General features: G+C 37.5%; 1 protein-coding gene across 1 annotated transcript in view; it reads right to left on the reverse strand.

The window, feature by feature from the left end:
• Positions 1-1,564: 1,564 nt before the first annotated feature.
• The window catches only part of mtus2a (microtubule associated tumor suppressor candidate 2a), a gene marked incomplete at both ends in the record, with an annotated part of 54,065 nt that continues 38,465 nt past the window's right edge, over positions 1,565-17,164 (reverse strand). Inside the window, 10 exons of the mRNA XM_079803757.1 lie at positions 1,565-1,913; positions 1,987-2,087; positions 4,304-4,423; positions 4,504-4,602; positions 4,686-4,759; positions 4,842-4,947; positions 5,031-5,245; positions 7,664-7,730; positions 10,871-11,145; positions 16,717-16,815. Of these exons, the coding sequence (XP_079659883.1) occupies positions 1,565-1,913; positions 1,987-2,087; positions 4,304-4,423; positions 4,504-4,602; positions 4,686-4,759; positions 4,842-4,947; positions 5,031-5,245; positions 7,664-7,730; positions 10,871-11,145; positions 16,717-16,815 (1,505 nt within the window). The remainder of the gene's footprint in view (positions 1,914-1,986; positions 2,088-4,303; positions 4,424-4,503; positions 4,603-4,685; positions 4,760-4,841; positions 4,948-5,030; positions 5,246-7,663; positions 7,731-10,870; positions 11,146-16,716; positions 16,816-17,164) is intronic.

The raw sequence follows: 17,164 nt of genomic DNA on the forward strand, positions 1-17,164 counted from the left end.
CAAGTGGAATAACTTCAAAAAATCAAAGTATGAAAAGGTAATGAAAGTTTAAATTTACTGTAAATAAAATATACTGTACTAAATATTTTATATAAAATATAAAAACTGTATGTTACAAAATAATTTGTACTCTAAAATTACTATCAAATTAAAGCCAAATGTCTAACCAATTTTTGTTCCAAATTTGAAGTTGATATCACAAAAATTGAAGTTCCCATGAGATTTTGTTTAGGCGCTGTACAACAAATAGCCACCGGGTGTCATTGAAATTCCATAGATTTTTTTATGCAATCTCCTGTAACAAATGAATATATTTTTGTCCAAATATCACAAAACATTTGGCAGATATAGAACCGTGCAGACCTTTCCGATGATGTGTTTTGTCAAGATTAGAAAAAGTTTTTATTATAAAGTTTTTAAAATAAATGAAACATGACGACGAAACATGAAACATGTGAAACATGACGACGCCCACTAGGGGAGGAGCTGCTAGAAGAATTTAGAGTACCGTTTCCTTGGTAACGCAAAATCCGATTTGAAAATGGGTTTCACAAGATGAATCTTGAGTTCGTAAGCTTTCAAATGATATATAGTTTGTCAACATTAGTTCAGGATAAATATAGGATATAATTGTTTTAAACATGCAGTGGCAAATGCAGTTAACAGGCTAAAGCAGCAAATTAGCATATTAGAATGATTTCTGAAGGATCATGTGACACACAGGAATAAATTATATTTTAAAATATATTAAAATATAAAAAAGTTATTTTAAATTGTAAGTATATTTCACACTAGTACTGTTTTTACTGTGTTTTTGATCAAATTAGAGACTTTCAAAAACCCCAAACTTTTGAATGGCAGTGTATGAATAATATACATTTAAGTTATGCATTTAAAAAAAAAAAAACTGGGATAAATAAATTAATTGCCTCAACAAGTCATATCCTATGTATGTTTCTAATGTACAGAATATTTCGATATTTTCACTGTAAGAAAAAATGATTAAGAAAATGACATTTTGCAGTCCATATGTCTTGAATAATTTGAAACATTCTGGATCAAAACTCAAACACTGGGAGATTTGTAAAATCAGAAGACATATCTCATAAAAAAATAAACCAGACCACAAAAAATGCTGGTGCATTTATCTGTAGGAAGAAGGTAGGGCAGAAACCTAAAGTGCTTTTTGTTGTATAAAGTTCTTGTGTGTCATTCAGAAGAACCTACAGACATTTGTTTCAGAGTCAGATCCAAAGCCGAGCTACTTCTGTATACACAAAAATGATTCTGCCTCCATGCAGGCCAAGCACCGTTGGCAGCACATCATTAGCATTAGCATCATTAGCTCTTTCATTCTGATGCTGCGATTTCAATCCTCTGAGACGCGTCTCGAAATTCAAAAAATGGAAATAACAGAGGCTGTTTCATTTCTGTCTGGCAGTTGGTGTTGTTAAAAGCTTAATAAAATTGGTCACATTTTTTGAAAGGAAATCATGGCTCCTACATCAAAATAAAGCACTGTTGTCCACGACGGACGGTAAGAGCAGAGATTCAGCAGGACAGCTCATCTGGGTAAAGTGTTGGCGTTCGGGATCCGTGCGGGGGACGAGCGTGCTGCTGGTGAGCCTCTTAGAGTGGGCGTCCCTGGTCCCGGAGAAGCCACTTTGTGAGTGGGCGTACCGTGGCCAGGAGAACAGGAGTGTGTGGGGGTGCCTGGGCCTGGAGAGTAAGGGTAAGGAGGAATATCAGGGCCGGGGAAGAAGGCTTTGTGGCTGGGAGAAGAGGAAGGCGACAGGTGGGGACTCGTCTGGAGGAGCCAGAGCAACTCTTCGTTGTTGCGGCTCAGACGTTTCTTCTCGTTGGTCTCCTTCTCCACATACTCATGAAGGTTTGCGTTCTCCTCAGACAGTTGTCTATACAGGATGAAACGGCAATGATTAGTCAAAAGACTGGCTATGCAAGACTCATTTTATTTCAAATCCTTGCCTTGACACTGTGAGGTGGCGGTCGATGCGGGCCATCAGGTCTTCATTCTGCTGCTGAAGCACCTGGACCCGCTCCTCCAGGTGCAGGTTCTTTTGAGCCTGCTCAAAGGATCAAGTAAACACAGAGCTCCACATTAAATTCTTACACAAACTTCCCCTGCCTAGACAACAGGGGACTGAAATGTGTTTTACGTGAGGACGAAACAATGAGAAGCATTGAAGCTGAAAGGAAAATGGAGTAAAAAGCAGCTTTAAAATGGACACAACCATAAATAATATAACGTTGAAAGGAGCTGAAAAGGAAGTAAAAGGCTGTTTTTAAATGGAAACTGATCTAATTTCCAAATCATTAATTATGTACTGTAGCATCACAATACAATGAACTTGTACATAGTACAAACTATATACAAGACATACAGCATATACAACACTCCTCTAGGACCCCAAGAGGTTTGTCAATCATGCCTGTTCAGAAAATGATTATTCTCCTTCCTTTATTAATTATACAATTCTTTATTTGTGTGATTTGTTTTGTGGATGTTATTAGGGGTTTGTAAAATTCTTCTGTTAAACTTTAAATACATTTTATGTTTTTTGTTATTTGAGTCAGAGCTAAGAAATGTATATATACACTTCACAATAAAAATCAATTAATTTTATTAGAAATTTATTATTTAACATCCTGCAATAAATATCAGTCCTGTGTCCTTGATGGTGGGGTTTTACTTGAGCTTGTTTTAACTTTTTTTTTAAAAATTCTACGGAGCTCCGTATATGACATGCAGACAAACATATATATCATGGCCACAAATTAAGGTTTTGTTCCCATGACTTATTAATTCACTCCATCATTTTAACTCTTTCCCCGCCAGCGATTTTGACCATTTTCACAAAATTTTCATGGCCTCCAGAATATTCTGTTGTATGAATATCTGAACAAGCATTACCTCAAAATACAGAGCCTCTGCTTTTAAACTAACAAATGAAAAAAAAAGTGCATCACGCTTCATGCATTCTTTTTTTTTATCAACATTTGAATGTGGGTAAATTTCACAAAAAAGCAAAATTTTTGTCAAAGACTACATCCAGATCGGATTCAGAACAATGATCAAAACACAGATGGAGTAAATCGAGTCCATCAACAGTCCTATAGCTCGTCCTGGGTTGACATTTCATTCAGTGACATTAGACGGTTTTGATTTATATGCTGTTTAATGTTGATGATTGCGCTATTTTATGCAGAAACAAGCGATATAATATGCAATCATATGCATATTATGCATATGATTGCATATTATATTGCTTGTTTCTGCAAATTTTTTCATGTGTTTTGACTTGAATATTCAGTACTCTTTCAGAAGATGTGTCATACTACTGTATTTCAGTGAAAACACGGAAAGCCGGAAAATACTGTCAATGGCTGGGAAGCGTTTTCTCACAAATGGTGGGGAAAGACTTAATAAATCCATGTTGTACTAATTTATACCCTCATTTTGATTGAACTAAAATGAGGGAACAAATTAGTAAATTGGGCCACAATTTACTAAAACAAGGGAATTAATTCTTAATTCGTGGCCACAATGTATAGTATAGTTTACTTGTTTTTCTGCCACAGGTTTGTTTCTTTTTACACTATTCGCTTTTTTGCAGGCACAGTTGTTTTTTTTCCAAAGTGGAGAAGAAACTCTTTTCTTTACTTTAAACCAACCTCCTCCAGTTTCTCTTGAAGCCAATACGGAAGTGACTTAAACTGCAATTCATCGACTGGCCACTAGGGACAGGCTCCAGAAGGGAGCAGAATCTTATTGAGCCCCATGTTAAAATGGCCAACTTTACAGCAGAAAAAAAAACATGTTTACAGTCTGGTACAAATTGTGGTTTTGGTCCATACTAATTTTGCCCTTCATGACAACTGTGAGGAGGGTGAATTTTTTTTATAACTCATTCGTTTACATTATATAAAGCCTTTAAGTTCTGCATAATTAAGGGCGTGGCCACTTTGAGTGACAGGTGGATAGCCGTTTGTCTGCTGTCTGTAAGTCATCACGTCACCTCAGCTCTACCCACGTTCCGGCTCTTTGCCCATTTTCTGCTATCCGGGAGTGACGTGCGATGACGCGCTGCCAAGATGGCAACGGCCAGCTCGACCCTACTTTACGCTTCAAAACTGCTCTTCAGAATCCTATGGGTGACGTCAGGGACACTACGTCCATATTTTTTTTCAGTCTATGCTTTAAACTGAGTACAATATGATACTACATCTCACAATTCTCCTGCACAGTGTGTTTATGCTGCACACCGTTTCTTTTGGAGCTTACCACTTTCTCCAAATGACAGATCTTCTTCTCTTGGTCATGAATTTGCTGGTTCTTCATCTCCAGAACCTCCTTCAGACTCTTCAGGTCTTCCTCGATATGCTGATACGGGGCCAGCGCATCCTGAAAATACATTTACAATACTTACTTTCAGTGTGCCTTGATCCTAGTATCCTTCTATAAATGTCTAAAAAGAAACATACCACTATTTGTTCATCACTGCTTTTCCTCAAGGCCTCTTCAAAGCGCTTGGCTTTGTCTTTCAGAGTTCGGTTCTGGAAAGTCAGAGTGTCCACCTGGTCCTAAAGGAAACGGTACTGTTACTAATGAAGCCCCTCGGATGGTAGCAAAAAATCTCAAACTCTGAGTCAATGCACAAAATCACCTGAAGCGAGAGACGCAGTTTCTCAAAGTCCTCTTCTAGACTGGCTTTTTGCTGCTCATGGGCTTTCCTTAAATCTAAGAGAAAAGAAATGAGGAGTACAGAATGTACATTCTTCTCCACATTTCTGTCAGCTGGTATTACAAATCGGACACTTACCTCTCATTGTCCTGGCATGCTCCTCCTGCAGTGTTGACATGGTGATGTTGTGCATGGTCTTCAGGTCTTCAAGGGCGGCCTCATGGTTGGAGGTCAACTCTTCGATCTACACACAAAACACACAGTTGAGTCTTCATATTCATGCCATCCTAAATCTATTCCCCATGACCCTCAGCCTGATGATCCAACCTGTTCCTGGTGCTGGGTGTGAAGCTCCTCCACCTCTGACTGGTGCTCAGCTCTGAGATGGTCTCGGTCTGAAGCGTGCCGTAATCTCAAGTTCTCCTCTAAAGTAACAAGTTCAGACTCCTGCTGCACCTGTAACTCTCTCAGCTCCCTCTCAAAACACTCCTCCAGCTCCCGCTTCTCCTTCTGAAGACACTCCCAGCGAGCTGCGTTGAAGGCTGGGCGATATGAAAAACAGAGCAAACAAGGGGCCAGTTGCATAAATGTAGCCCCCATGAAATCAAAATGGACAGTTCTTATTTTTTTAAGGAATATTCCAGTACTTGATGTTTTATTAACAAAGTTTGAGAGGAACATGTTCTAATGGCCTATCCAATCAGTACAAGAGGAGGCCTATATACACTCACCTAAAGGATTATTAGGAACACCTGTTCAATTTCTCATTAATGCAATTATCTAATCAACCAACCACATGGCAGTTGCTTCAATGCATTTAGGGGTGTGATCCTGGTCAAGACAATCTCCTGAACTCCAAACTGAATGTCAGAATGGGAAAGAAAGGTGATTTAAGCAATTTTGAGCGTGGCATGGCTGTTGGTGCCAGACGAGCCGGTCTGAGTATTTCACAATCTGCTCAGTTACTGGGATTTTCACGCACAACCATTTCTAGGGTTTACAAAGAATGGTGTGAAAAGGGAAAAACATCCAGTATGCGGCAGTCCTGTGGACGAAAATGCCTTGTTGATGCTAGAGGTCAGAGGAGAATGGGCCGACTGATTCAAGCTGATAGAAGAGCAACTTTGACTGAAATAACCACTCGTTACAACCGAGGTATGCAGCAAAGCATTTGTGAAGCCACAACACGCACAACCTTGAGCCGGATGGGCTACAACAGCAGAAGACCCCACCGGGTACCACTCATCTCCACTACAAATAGAAAAAAAGAGGCTACAATTTGCACGAGCTCACCAAAATGAGACAGTTGAAGACTGGAAAAATGTTGGCTGGTCTGATGAGTCTCGATTTCTGTTGAGAAATTCAGATTTGGACAAATTTGGCATAAACAGAATGAGAACATGGATCCATCCGTGTAATGGTGTGGGGGATGTTTTCTTGGCCCCTTAGTGCCAATTGGGCATCGTTTAAATGCCACGGCCTACCTGAGCATTGTTTCTGACCATGTCCATCCCTTTATGACCACCATGTACCCATCCTCTGATGGCTACTTCAAGCAGGATAATGCACCATGTCACAAAGCTTGAATCATTTCAAGAATCATTTTCTTTGGTCTCTTGAACATGACAATGAGTTCACTGTACTAAAATGGCCCCCACAGTCACCAGATCTCAACCCAATAGAGCATCTTTGGGATGTGGTGGAACGGGAGCTTCGTGCCCTGGATGTGCATCCCACAAATCTCCATCAACTGCAAGATGCTATCCAATCAATATGGGCCAACATTTCTAAAGAATGCTTTCAGCACCTTGTTGAATCAATGCCATGTAGAATTAAGGCAGTTCTGAAGGCGAAAGGGGGTCAAACACAGTATTAGTATGGTGTTCCTAATAATCCTTTAGGTGAGTGTATATACACAGCTGACTCACCGATGTTCCTGAACAGTTTTCTGCATCCCTCCACCAACCTGTCTCCTCACATTTACCTGGTTACTATCCTAACCAGAGATACAGGGGCAAGTACTGGGTTCGGGCCAAATTCCAAGCTCGGAGCCCTCCCCTCGGACAGGCATATACGCCTACTTTTTTCAGATTATTTGTAAGTGTGAACTTGTGAATAAATGATTTATCATGCACATAATAAAAAAGGGCCCTCCTAATATTTAATCAAAATAACTTCCCCTCCCTCTTGCAGTGATATCTCTTCTCTGATGAGGTGTTTACTGGCATGAGGGCGGGACAACCTGTCACTTACATGACATCACAGCAATAACAAAACATATAATCAATTCTCAATTGGACAAAATTAAGTCCCCGTCCTACATTGAATCTTTTTCGAGAAGCCGTTTCACTCTGATATAAATCACAACAGGGAAGAAAAGATCACAACTTCCTTTTCATGACTGTGTCTAAAACTAGTAGACCAACTAAAAGCTAGCCAAGGGGTAGTCAGTCGCACTTTTTGGATTCGAATTAGACAAACCATGATAACCAATGAACAAAACTGATCTAGAAACCAAGCTAACGACGACAGAGACAAACCAACTCAAAGTATTACAGAAACACAGACCAGACTAAACATATCTCTTACATATAACCAGTCTTAGAGAAAAAAAAGGCAAAATTGTTAGACTAGTCTAAGCCGTTTATACAACAGGTGTACTGACATTTCATCCTACCCATCAGATTATCCCAGGGCTTACTGCGCATGCACACATCGATATTTAATATTTATTAAAAAGGGTATTAAGGGTAGGTTTAGGGTAGGGGTAGGTATAGATATTAATAAAGCCTCAAATCACACAAATATATTGCTGGTAGCACAATCTGATAGGTAGCATTTTATGCTGTCGAATTGTGCTACCTACTGTTTTAATGGGAGGTAGCAAAATCTGATAAGGTAGGACACATCGACAGAACACCGGCCATTGTTTTTTTCCTTAGAAATTTCTGGACACTCACCCACTTCATGCTGAATCCGACTGAGTTCCTGTGACAACTCTCTCTTCTTCTCCTCAGCACTTTCATTCTGAAACAAAAAATAACACACATCTGCTTGTTAACCAAACAATTAAATACAATATAACTCGAGGCACGCTTTCTATTGACATCTATATCTACCCTAGTGGGAAAAAAGTATACCAAAATGAATTTAAAATAAGTTTAAAATACTAAAAAATTTATAAAAAACATATTTACTGACATATTGCTTGAGACTTACTGATATAAATATTATAATTAAAATGTATTTGTTATTTCCCTTAATATGAAGCCTAAAATGTGTTTTAATATCACTTAGTAAGGATAGTATGATCACTGTATAATATCAGTCTTTAAATGCAAAATATTGAAAGTGTACCTAAAGTATACCTCAAATATACTTAAATATATCTTTAGTTGGACCTTAGCACTATTTCCTTATAACTAAAGTTCTGTCATGGCAACTTCCTTAGTGTTTGGTATGGTAATGGGTATGACAATGTTAAAATGTTTGGTCTTGGCGGAATAGATCTGCTACGCTGCTGCTGCTGCAGAGCAAGTATAAGGACTTGCTACTGCCAATACATACTCAACACGCTGCTGTGAGCAAGTAAGACATGCTGCTGCTGTACAATACATCAATTACCCATAGCAGATCTATACAGGTGGAGCTGGGCAAGGTGGAGGATTTCTGAAAGCGCGCTGCACTGCTAAGGCAAATGCTATCTGAGTATTTGAAGGTTGAGCACACAAGCTCATTGGCTACAGCAGGAACCAATCAGCTGTGCCCAGAAGATGACGATGTGATTACGAGCAGGTAGTTAAAGGACCTATTAGCCTACAAAATTAGTTGTTCCAATTTAGCAGTCTATAAGTATATCAATCTAGTGTACTAAAAGTATAATTGCAGGGTATTTATATTAAGTACATAAATATGTAAATGTATTTGCAGTATACTTAGCATAAAATAAATGTATTTCAAATACATCTTGGTATATTTATTTTTTACTAGGGTATCTTCTAACCCCACCGCAAAACCAGGAGTATTTTCATTATTTATTATTTTTTTTTAAATCAGTGGATTCTTGTTTTTGTAGTACCTAGTGTTAACTATCTACAGCATACTGCATTTAGTATTACTCCTAAGGCCTAAATAACATAAAATAAAAACCGGATAATGTTGCGTTTGAAACTGGCAAAAGTAAGTGTAAGTGACGACGAACAGGAAATAAATTGATGCAATGCTGCAGAACACTAGTGTGCATTTTACAGAAGAAAGTACAGAATATGTACAGTATACCACCCTAAAAATGAAAAGCACTTAGAAATGAAACATGCATTATAGAAACTAATCAAATGTGGCTTGCTTCATGTTAGAGTTGCCAGGCGTGGGAGTGGGAATTGGCAGGTTACTGACATAAAGCTTCTATCCGTAAACCCTATTACTGCTAAACAGACAAACAGGAGTGCATGTGGAGGAGAGGAATTCAATTAATATTAATGTAGTATGTGTGGGCATTAGGCTGGAACATATAGAAGAAATTGGTATATATTTTAAGCCATCGTGTTTCAGTGACTTATGTTTTTTTCTTCTCCATTATGGCTCATTTAAGCAATCATTCACTATGGACAGCAGGGGGCACTGTGCTTCTGAAAACGTTTTTATTTACATTATTTATTCATTTAGCATTAGCAGATGCTTTTATCTAAAGCGAATTACAAATTAGGACGGCAACATATGTGATTCATCCTAAGGAGACAGTGATATGCTTGTTGTGATTCTGTGTGCAAACAGTGACTCGACGGTCTGCTCTTGCACACAGTTACCTCATCCTTCTATTCATGTTAGATTAGATAAAGGCTGTTATTTGTGTTTTGTGTTTTGTTGTTAAGTGTTCAGTTTGCAGTGGTTGAGATAGACTGGATGTGTCAGTTCAAAGAGGCAGTATGTCTGTAAACTGCAGTGGTTGCCTAGTGGTTGAGGCTTTGGCATGGTAACACACTCATCTCATGTAGTGGTGACATGTGAAGACCGTAACATTATTGTGCCCTTGAGCAAATCATTTAATTGCAGGGTTTGTGCCATGAGGGTTAGTGTACTGTGAATCATCATATAAAATATAATAAAATAATTGTTTTATTTCAGTTCAAATTATTATGATTCTAAAAGGTGTAAAGTCATAATAAAGAACAAGCATGTGTGTCCATATTTACATTTACATTTATGAATTTAGGTTTATTAGTAAACTACATTAAGAAGCAAGCTAGATCAGAGGAGAAATGCAGAGAATATTGATATGTGTGTGTGCAAATACATTGGTTTAAGGGTGAAATAACATAATATAATATAATATAATATAATTAATATAATATAATATAATATAATATAATATAATATAATATAATATAATATAATATAATATAATATAATATAATATAATATAATATAATATAACATAATATAATAAATATGTAATTTCTGACTTTATTATGAATAATGAAATTGAAATAGAATAAAATATTTTGATTCATCATAGTTTTGATGACAAGTATGATTGAATACATTTTTATAACTTTACTATGAATAATAAAATAAAAATAAAAGTTTAATTTAATAGTTTTGATGACTTTGTTATGATTCTAAAATGTTTAAAGTAGTTATAATAAAGAATGAGCACGTGTCTATAATATAATATAATTAATATAATATAATATAGATATAAATATAATGTAATATAATTCATATAATATCATAATATTTGTATGACTTTATTATGAATAATGAAAATAAAATAGAATAATATATTTTTATTCATCATAGTTTTGATGACTAGTATGATTGAAACTTTACTATGATTAATAAAATACAAATAAAAAGAGTTGTTTCATTTAATAGTTTTGATGACTTTATTATGATTCTAAAATGTTTAAAGTAGTTATAATAAAGAATGAGCATATGTCTCTATAAAATAATATAATAATAATTTTTTTTTAACTTTACTATAAATAATCAAATAAAACTAAATTAAGTTGTTTAATTTCATAGTTTTGATGACTTTATTATGATTCTAAAATGTGTAAATTGTTAATAATAAAAAACTAGTAGAGTGTGCCCAATGCCTAATGATTCAGTCACATATCAATCTGTAAATAAAATGTGATGTTTAGATGATGTCTGCACTAAAATACCTTGAGGGAGAAGTGCTGAGTGCAGATGACAAAGACCTCCAGACCCAGGCTGGTTTTCTTCAGTTCTGTGTGAAGAGCCAGTAGTTGCCTGGCCTGTTCTTCACAGCGACCCTGCCAGAGCTGCAACTCCTCGTGTTTCTCTACTTCATCTCGCTCTTTTTCTTTCTTCTGCTCTTCTTCACCTTTCTTCTCTGGGCCCAGAAAGCCAGTACGAGGCAAAATCTGGATGCTTGAGCCTCGGACTGCTACTGTTGCCCTCTGTTGCCTCTGAAGGACTAAAGTGTTAAAAACAAGAGAAAGAGCACTAAAAAATCAATTTCATTAAACTCATTTCAGTACTGCCCTATGTGAATAAAATGGCCTCCGTAATGCTAAGACACCCCAGGGAGTAGTGTGCGCTTAACAACCATGAAACAATTTACATAAAGCTTTACCATCATTTCTATACCTAACTGGATTAGGAGAATACTCTATAAGTAAAGGAAAATGGACTATTCAAAGACTACATTGGTTGCATTGTAATGTTAAAATGAGGTATGTGACCCACAGCTAATGGCATAGTGGCTAAACAAACCATAACAAATCTTATTGTATAATAATGAAATACATGCCATTCATAATATATGCATTACAAAGGATGTATAGATTAGTCACATGAAGACATTATCAATTATGTATGCTATATAGAGATAAACTGAAAAACTAGCATAAAGTCAAATATTTTTCTAGCCTGACGTCGTCATCCTCAGATTCTAGTCAGAAAAAGTTGTGGGCGGGGCTAAATTCGGCTGGCATGCAGGCTAAGATTTTTCATTAATAAAATATATAAAACCAAGGCATAATGTTCTTCAAGATAAACAAGCAATCTAAAGCACTACTTATGCTAATGCTAACGGCAGCTAATGTTTTTGTTCTTACGGCAGCTGTGTGTTAGCATCTCTTGATGAATTCGATTAACACATTGAGCCAAATGGAATGACAAGATGATTTACGGCCATCATTACTGTAGAAACTAATCTTCAGAAAAAAAGTCTTGTCTGTGTAGAGCTGCTAATTGCTACGATGGAGTCATTGTTGTCCTCAGTATTGAGTGTGCAAGCGATTTGTTTGTTAATGACTGGCATCACATTTTTTTAATGCCCTTTACTGACGTATTAGATATTGAATTAACCTCTATATGCATCTTAGCAAAGCTATGGCTGTCCTATGTTAATTGTAGACTGCATAAGAGAGTCTGTATACAAATGTGGAGAGAAATGTAGTTTGGAATCAGTAGATTTGTTTTTTACTTCAAATAAATGCTGTTCTATTAATAAAAGAATCCTGAAAAAAAAAAGTATCATGGTTTAATAATAAATGTTTCTTTAGCAGCAAATCAGTACATTAAAATGATTTCTGAAGGATCATGTGACACTGAAGACTGGAGTAATGATGCTGAAAATTCAGCTTTGATCACAGGAATAAATTATATTTTAAAATATATTCACATATAAAGCAGTCATTTAAAATTGTAGTAATAGTTCACAATATTACTGCTCTTACTGTATCATTATATGGTGATCATAAGAGACTTCTTTAAAAACATCGGACCAACCCCAAATTTTGAACGATAAAGTTAGACAATATCATAGAGCTCTAATCTTAATCAAAATGATGTCCCTGTGCTAAACTAGCAACAATTTAAATAAATATTTTAAAATATTATACTGACTCAAGATAATCCAGTCCTACACACACACACACACACACACACACACACACACACACACACACACACACACACACACACACACACACACACACACACACACACACACACACACACACACACACACACACACACACACACACACACACACACACACACACACACACACACACACACACACACACACACACACGTCTGGTTCACTGTTTTTGTGGGGACTCTCCATGGACGTAAGGGTTTTTATACTGTACAAACTGTATATTCTCTCTCCCTACACTAACCCTACCCCTAAACCTACCCATAACATAAAACTTTCTGCATTTTTACATTAAAAATTCTGTCATTTATAAGAATATAAATTCTGCACACACACACACACACACACACACACACACACACACACACACACACACACACACACACACACACACACACACACACACACACACACACACACACACACACACACACACACACACACACACACACACACACACACACACACACACACACACACACACACACACACACACACACACACACACACACACAGCCACCTAAAGCGGATTAATCCTTGGTCTGAGAATCAGTCTCTATGACAACAAAGAGAAAAACTGCTTTTCAGATAATAAGGTGGGCGAAACTGATGTTAGGTAGATTCCCTGCTCAGCAGGAAGACAAAGAAAGCAAGAGGGCAAAATTTACTCTAAAACCTGTTCACGTTTTTTAAGAACCCCCCAAAAAAATTTTAATGTCCAGCAGGCAGGGTTCGATTTGAGCGGGGATGCGGGGCAATGGCATCCCCCTTGTTGAAAAAAAAGACAAAAAGCATCCCCTCTGTAAAACCACCATCCCCATACCATCCCCATTAGATTAACAGTGTTGTGTATTATGTAACACTTATCATGCAAATGACATATTCTCTACGTATGATAATTAATGAACTATAAATTACAACGCTTGTCCCAATAAGAACTTAATATTGTAATATTGTAAAGTCATGAAAGCTTTCGTCATTTTTGTGCTGAGAGACTGGTTCAAGTGAATCTATTGACGTTCTTTAAAAAGAAGAGAACAGAAGGTATGCTATTTCTTTGATTAGTGTTTTCATTCCATGACATAACATTAGAAAGAATAACGAACACTGATAAAGTGCGTTGATTGAGTAAAACCGGATGCGAACAGTGCAATGCGACAAAAGACAATAAAACCCATTATAATCAGTGATGTTGGCTGCATCCGAAAACCTAGGCAGTTGACTTGTTGCCTCGCTAGAAATGACATCAGAAGTGGAAAACGTTGGTCAAAAAATGTATGGGATTTATTAATGCATTTCGCATGGGATTGTGGGATATGAAAGGCAGCGAAGGATACATCTATGCTGCCTTCAAAAATCTCTCAGGAGGCAGGAAGTGAAGCTAAAATTGGATTCGGACGTGTCTTGATGCCTTGCTATCTTGAAATGTGTCCTCCGAAGGCAGCATTTTACAGTTTTCGGATGCAGCCATTGTCTACACTGGATGTGGTGCGACTCGCCCAAATCCCTGACAGTAAACGTATGTTCCATTCTGTTTCTAACGTACTCCAAGTGCTCTCGCAATTGAAAAACAAATGTATTTGCAACCTTTGTCTATTGTAGACAGCCTCAAGATGAAAGACTGTACCGCTAACAGCTCGACATGAGCACTCAAGCCTCCGGCCTCTAATAGCTCGAAAACGGCACTTTTGATGGAGATTCTGGCTTGTGAATGTGAGGGACTGAAAGACTATTCTGAGAGAGAAAGAGAGGGATGCATTCCCTATTATTCTCTTCTTTACCATCCACTGCACTTAAAAGTGTGGAAAAATAATTGTAATTTGGAACCGAGTTATTTTTATTTTAAAAAATCTGTTAGTCTATAAACAATTCAGTACACTGTAAAAAATGTTGGGTTAAAAACAACCCAAGTTGGGTTGAACTTGGGTTGTTTTAACCCAGAGATTTGGTTGTTTTAGGCAAACATTTAACCCAACCGCTGGGTTAAAACAACCTATTCACTGGGTTCAAACAACTCATTCACTGGGTTAAAACAACCCAATTGCTGGGTTTGTCCATTTTCAACCCAACATTTTTTAGAGTGTACCTTCTGAATGCATTGTCACAATACTGGAATTTCTAACTTCGATACGATACCTAGAAAAGTATCGATATTCGATACCATTTTCGATACCATACCACGGGGAAAAAACGCTGCATTTACTGTCAAATAGATATTTTTCATATAATTTCTTTTTTTGTCCGTCTATTGAAAGTCTAGGCAATTAAAAATTTATTTTGAAGAGATCACTTTATATGATAAAGCTTTTAAGCTTTCTCTTATATATAAACGATGATCAATTACCATTACATGAGATAGAGAGAGCATGTTTTTGTGGTGCCCCCCTGAGCACTTGGTGCCCTCAGCGCAGCGTGTGATGCACGTGGTGGGAGCGGCGTAGAATTCACAGAGTAGAATTAACGTTATGTGCAATCCCGCGCAAAATTCAGACCTGTCACACCAACACTAACACGCTGTCATGAGGAAATATCCAGCAGAACACGCGTTCGCCGTGTTCAGAGTGTTAACCGGACTGAATGAGAGGAGGCGGGCGCGTGTCAACTCGTTGTCGGTCGGAGAGGAGAGCGCAGCTGATATCGATACTGTAAAAAAGGAGTATCGTATCGTTTCAGATATCTCAGTATCGATACATATCGAAATATCGATATTTTTGACAACACTACAGCTAGGTAGTTTGGCAAGCAGGGATTGTGTCAAGGCCGTAACCATGTCTTGAACATTGGGGGCGGACCAATTTTTTATAAAGCCTATAGAAACAGAACAGTGAAGGAAATTCTAGGTCTAATTCTAGTTGGGAAATAATCTTTTTTAACTATTTGCAAATAACATTTGTATTAATTTGCATTAAAATATGCACATACGTACTTTTATTTGTATGCCTAAAATGTCGAAAAAACGTGAAACGTTTCTCTTCACACTAGGAATGACATGAATCACATAAATGCATATTTTCAATTCAAAACGGCCATATTTGAAGAAAAAAAAACACTATTTGTTACCGTCAGTCGTTTAACTTCTATCACAAAACAGTTCACATGTATAAAAATTTTATTTACCAACCTTTTTTTCAACCTTAAACTGACGCTTTGCGCTGGAATTCACGCTTTACTTCTGTGAGCGGTAAACTCCGCCTACTTCTCAGACATCGGTCATCTCAATCATTTTGACATTTATGAGCGCTGTTAGACCACTGAGGCAGACCAGACTAAAAATGCAACTTTTAAAACTTTTTGTCATCCCAACAACAACATTCAGGGCACTGCATAATGAAGTGCAAGAATTTCAAATATTGGGGGGGATTTGTCCCCTTCAATGTCTATGGTGGTTATGGCCCTGGATTGTGTGTGTGTGTGTGAGAGAGAGAGAGTCTGGAGCTCAGTTAAAATACTACAGTCAGAGTCATATCAATTATTTCATGAATAACGGCTATGTAGAATTTCATTCTAGCCTCCCTAGATGAAAGACTAATCTGAGCAACAAGCTCATGGCTATGAACCATTGTCGAAAATATTGTGATGTAGCGTATGTTTAATTCAAGATTGTTTTTGTTAAAAGAAATTAGACTATTAGAAAAAATATTGACCCCACCCCACAAAAACACACAAAAGATGAAAAATACTTGACCACACCATACCTCTTGAATTGTTTTTACAATTCAACCACTGCCTGCAGGGGAATTCAAGCTCTAATTATAAGGTCTGACCCCTTAAACCCCGTAATTTACACCCCAGGCAGGACAGACACAGACAGTACTGTGGGGATCAAATGCTGAAGATTGGGTATTGTTTCGTTTTGTTCAACATGACAACTGAACTTGACCCCAGTGGCCACACTGATTACATCTTATATCAAGTACTCTCTCATTCTATGTTTGTGTGTGTGTGTATAGAGAGAAAAATAAAGAGGGTTACAGTGGAATTGTTGAGATTCATCCAATAGCGTGACATCGTCTAATGGAAGCACTGTACTCTGTAGAGCAGCAGGGGACAGCAATGAAAGGAAAGCAATATCTTGGGTTGATCTTTGTCTTGGTTGGTTACCTGGAGATTGTGGTTTAGGAGACACTACAGCGAGTCTCTTCGGGGAAGAGAGAGATGAACGGGTGCCATCAGAACTCTTCTGGAATTCCTTACGGGATGCTATAGATAAAGAAAGACATCAGAACACGAGTTAATGGCAGTGATACCTGAATTAAAGGACATTCACTTGGGGCACACATACAGGGCATGCGACTGCAAATCCATGAATGCATTCGCGATAGTAACCGCCACCCCCTTTTCCATCTCTTTTCGTATCGCTCTCCTCTTCCGTGGAGTCACAATATGGTCTCAGTGGTCCATGGATCGATTTCAATAAGAGGCAGCCAACCACAAAATAACACTGCTGCTAGGGTCCGCTTGCCACACGGGCCACACGGACAATATGATATTCTGAGAGGCTGCAGGCATCCGTGCACATACAGTAGAGAGTACAGTATAAATATATTAA

Source organism: Gobio gobio (genome assembly GCF_949357685.1).
Source record: "Gobio gobio genome assembly, chromosome: 22".
Lineage (NCBI taxonomy): Eukaryota > Metazoa > Chordata > Actinopteri > Cypriniformes > Gobionidae > Gobio > Gobio gobio.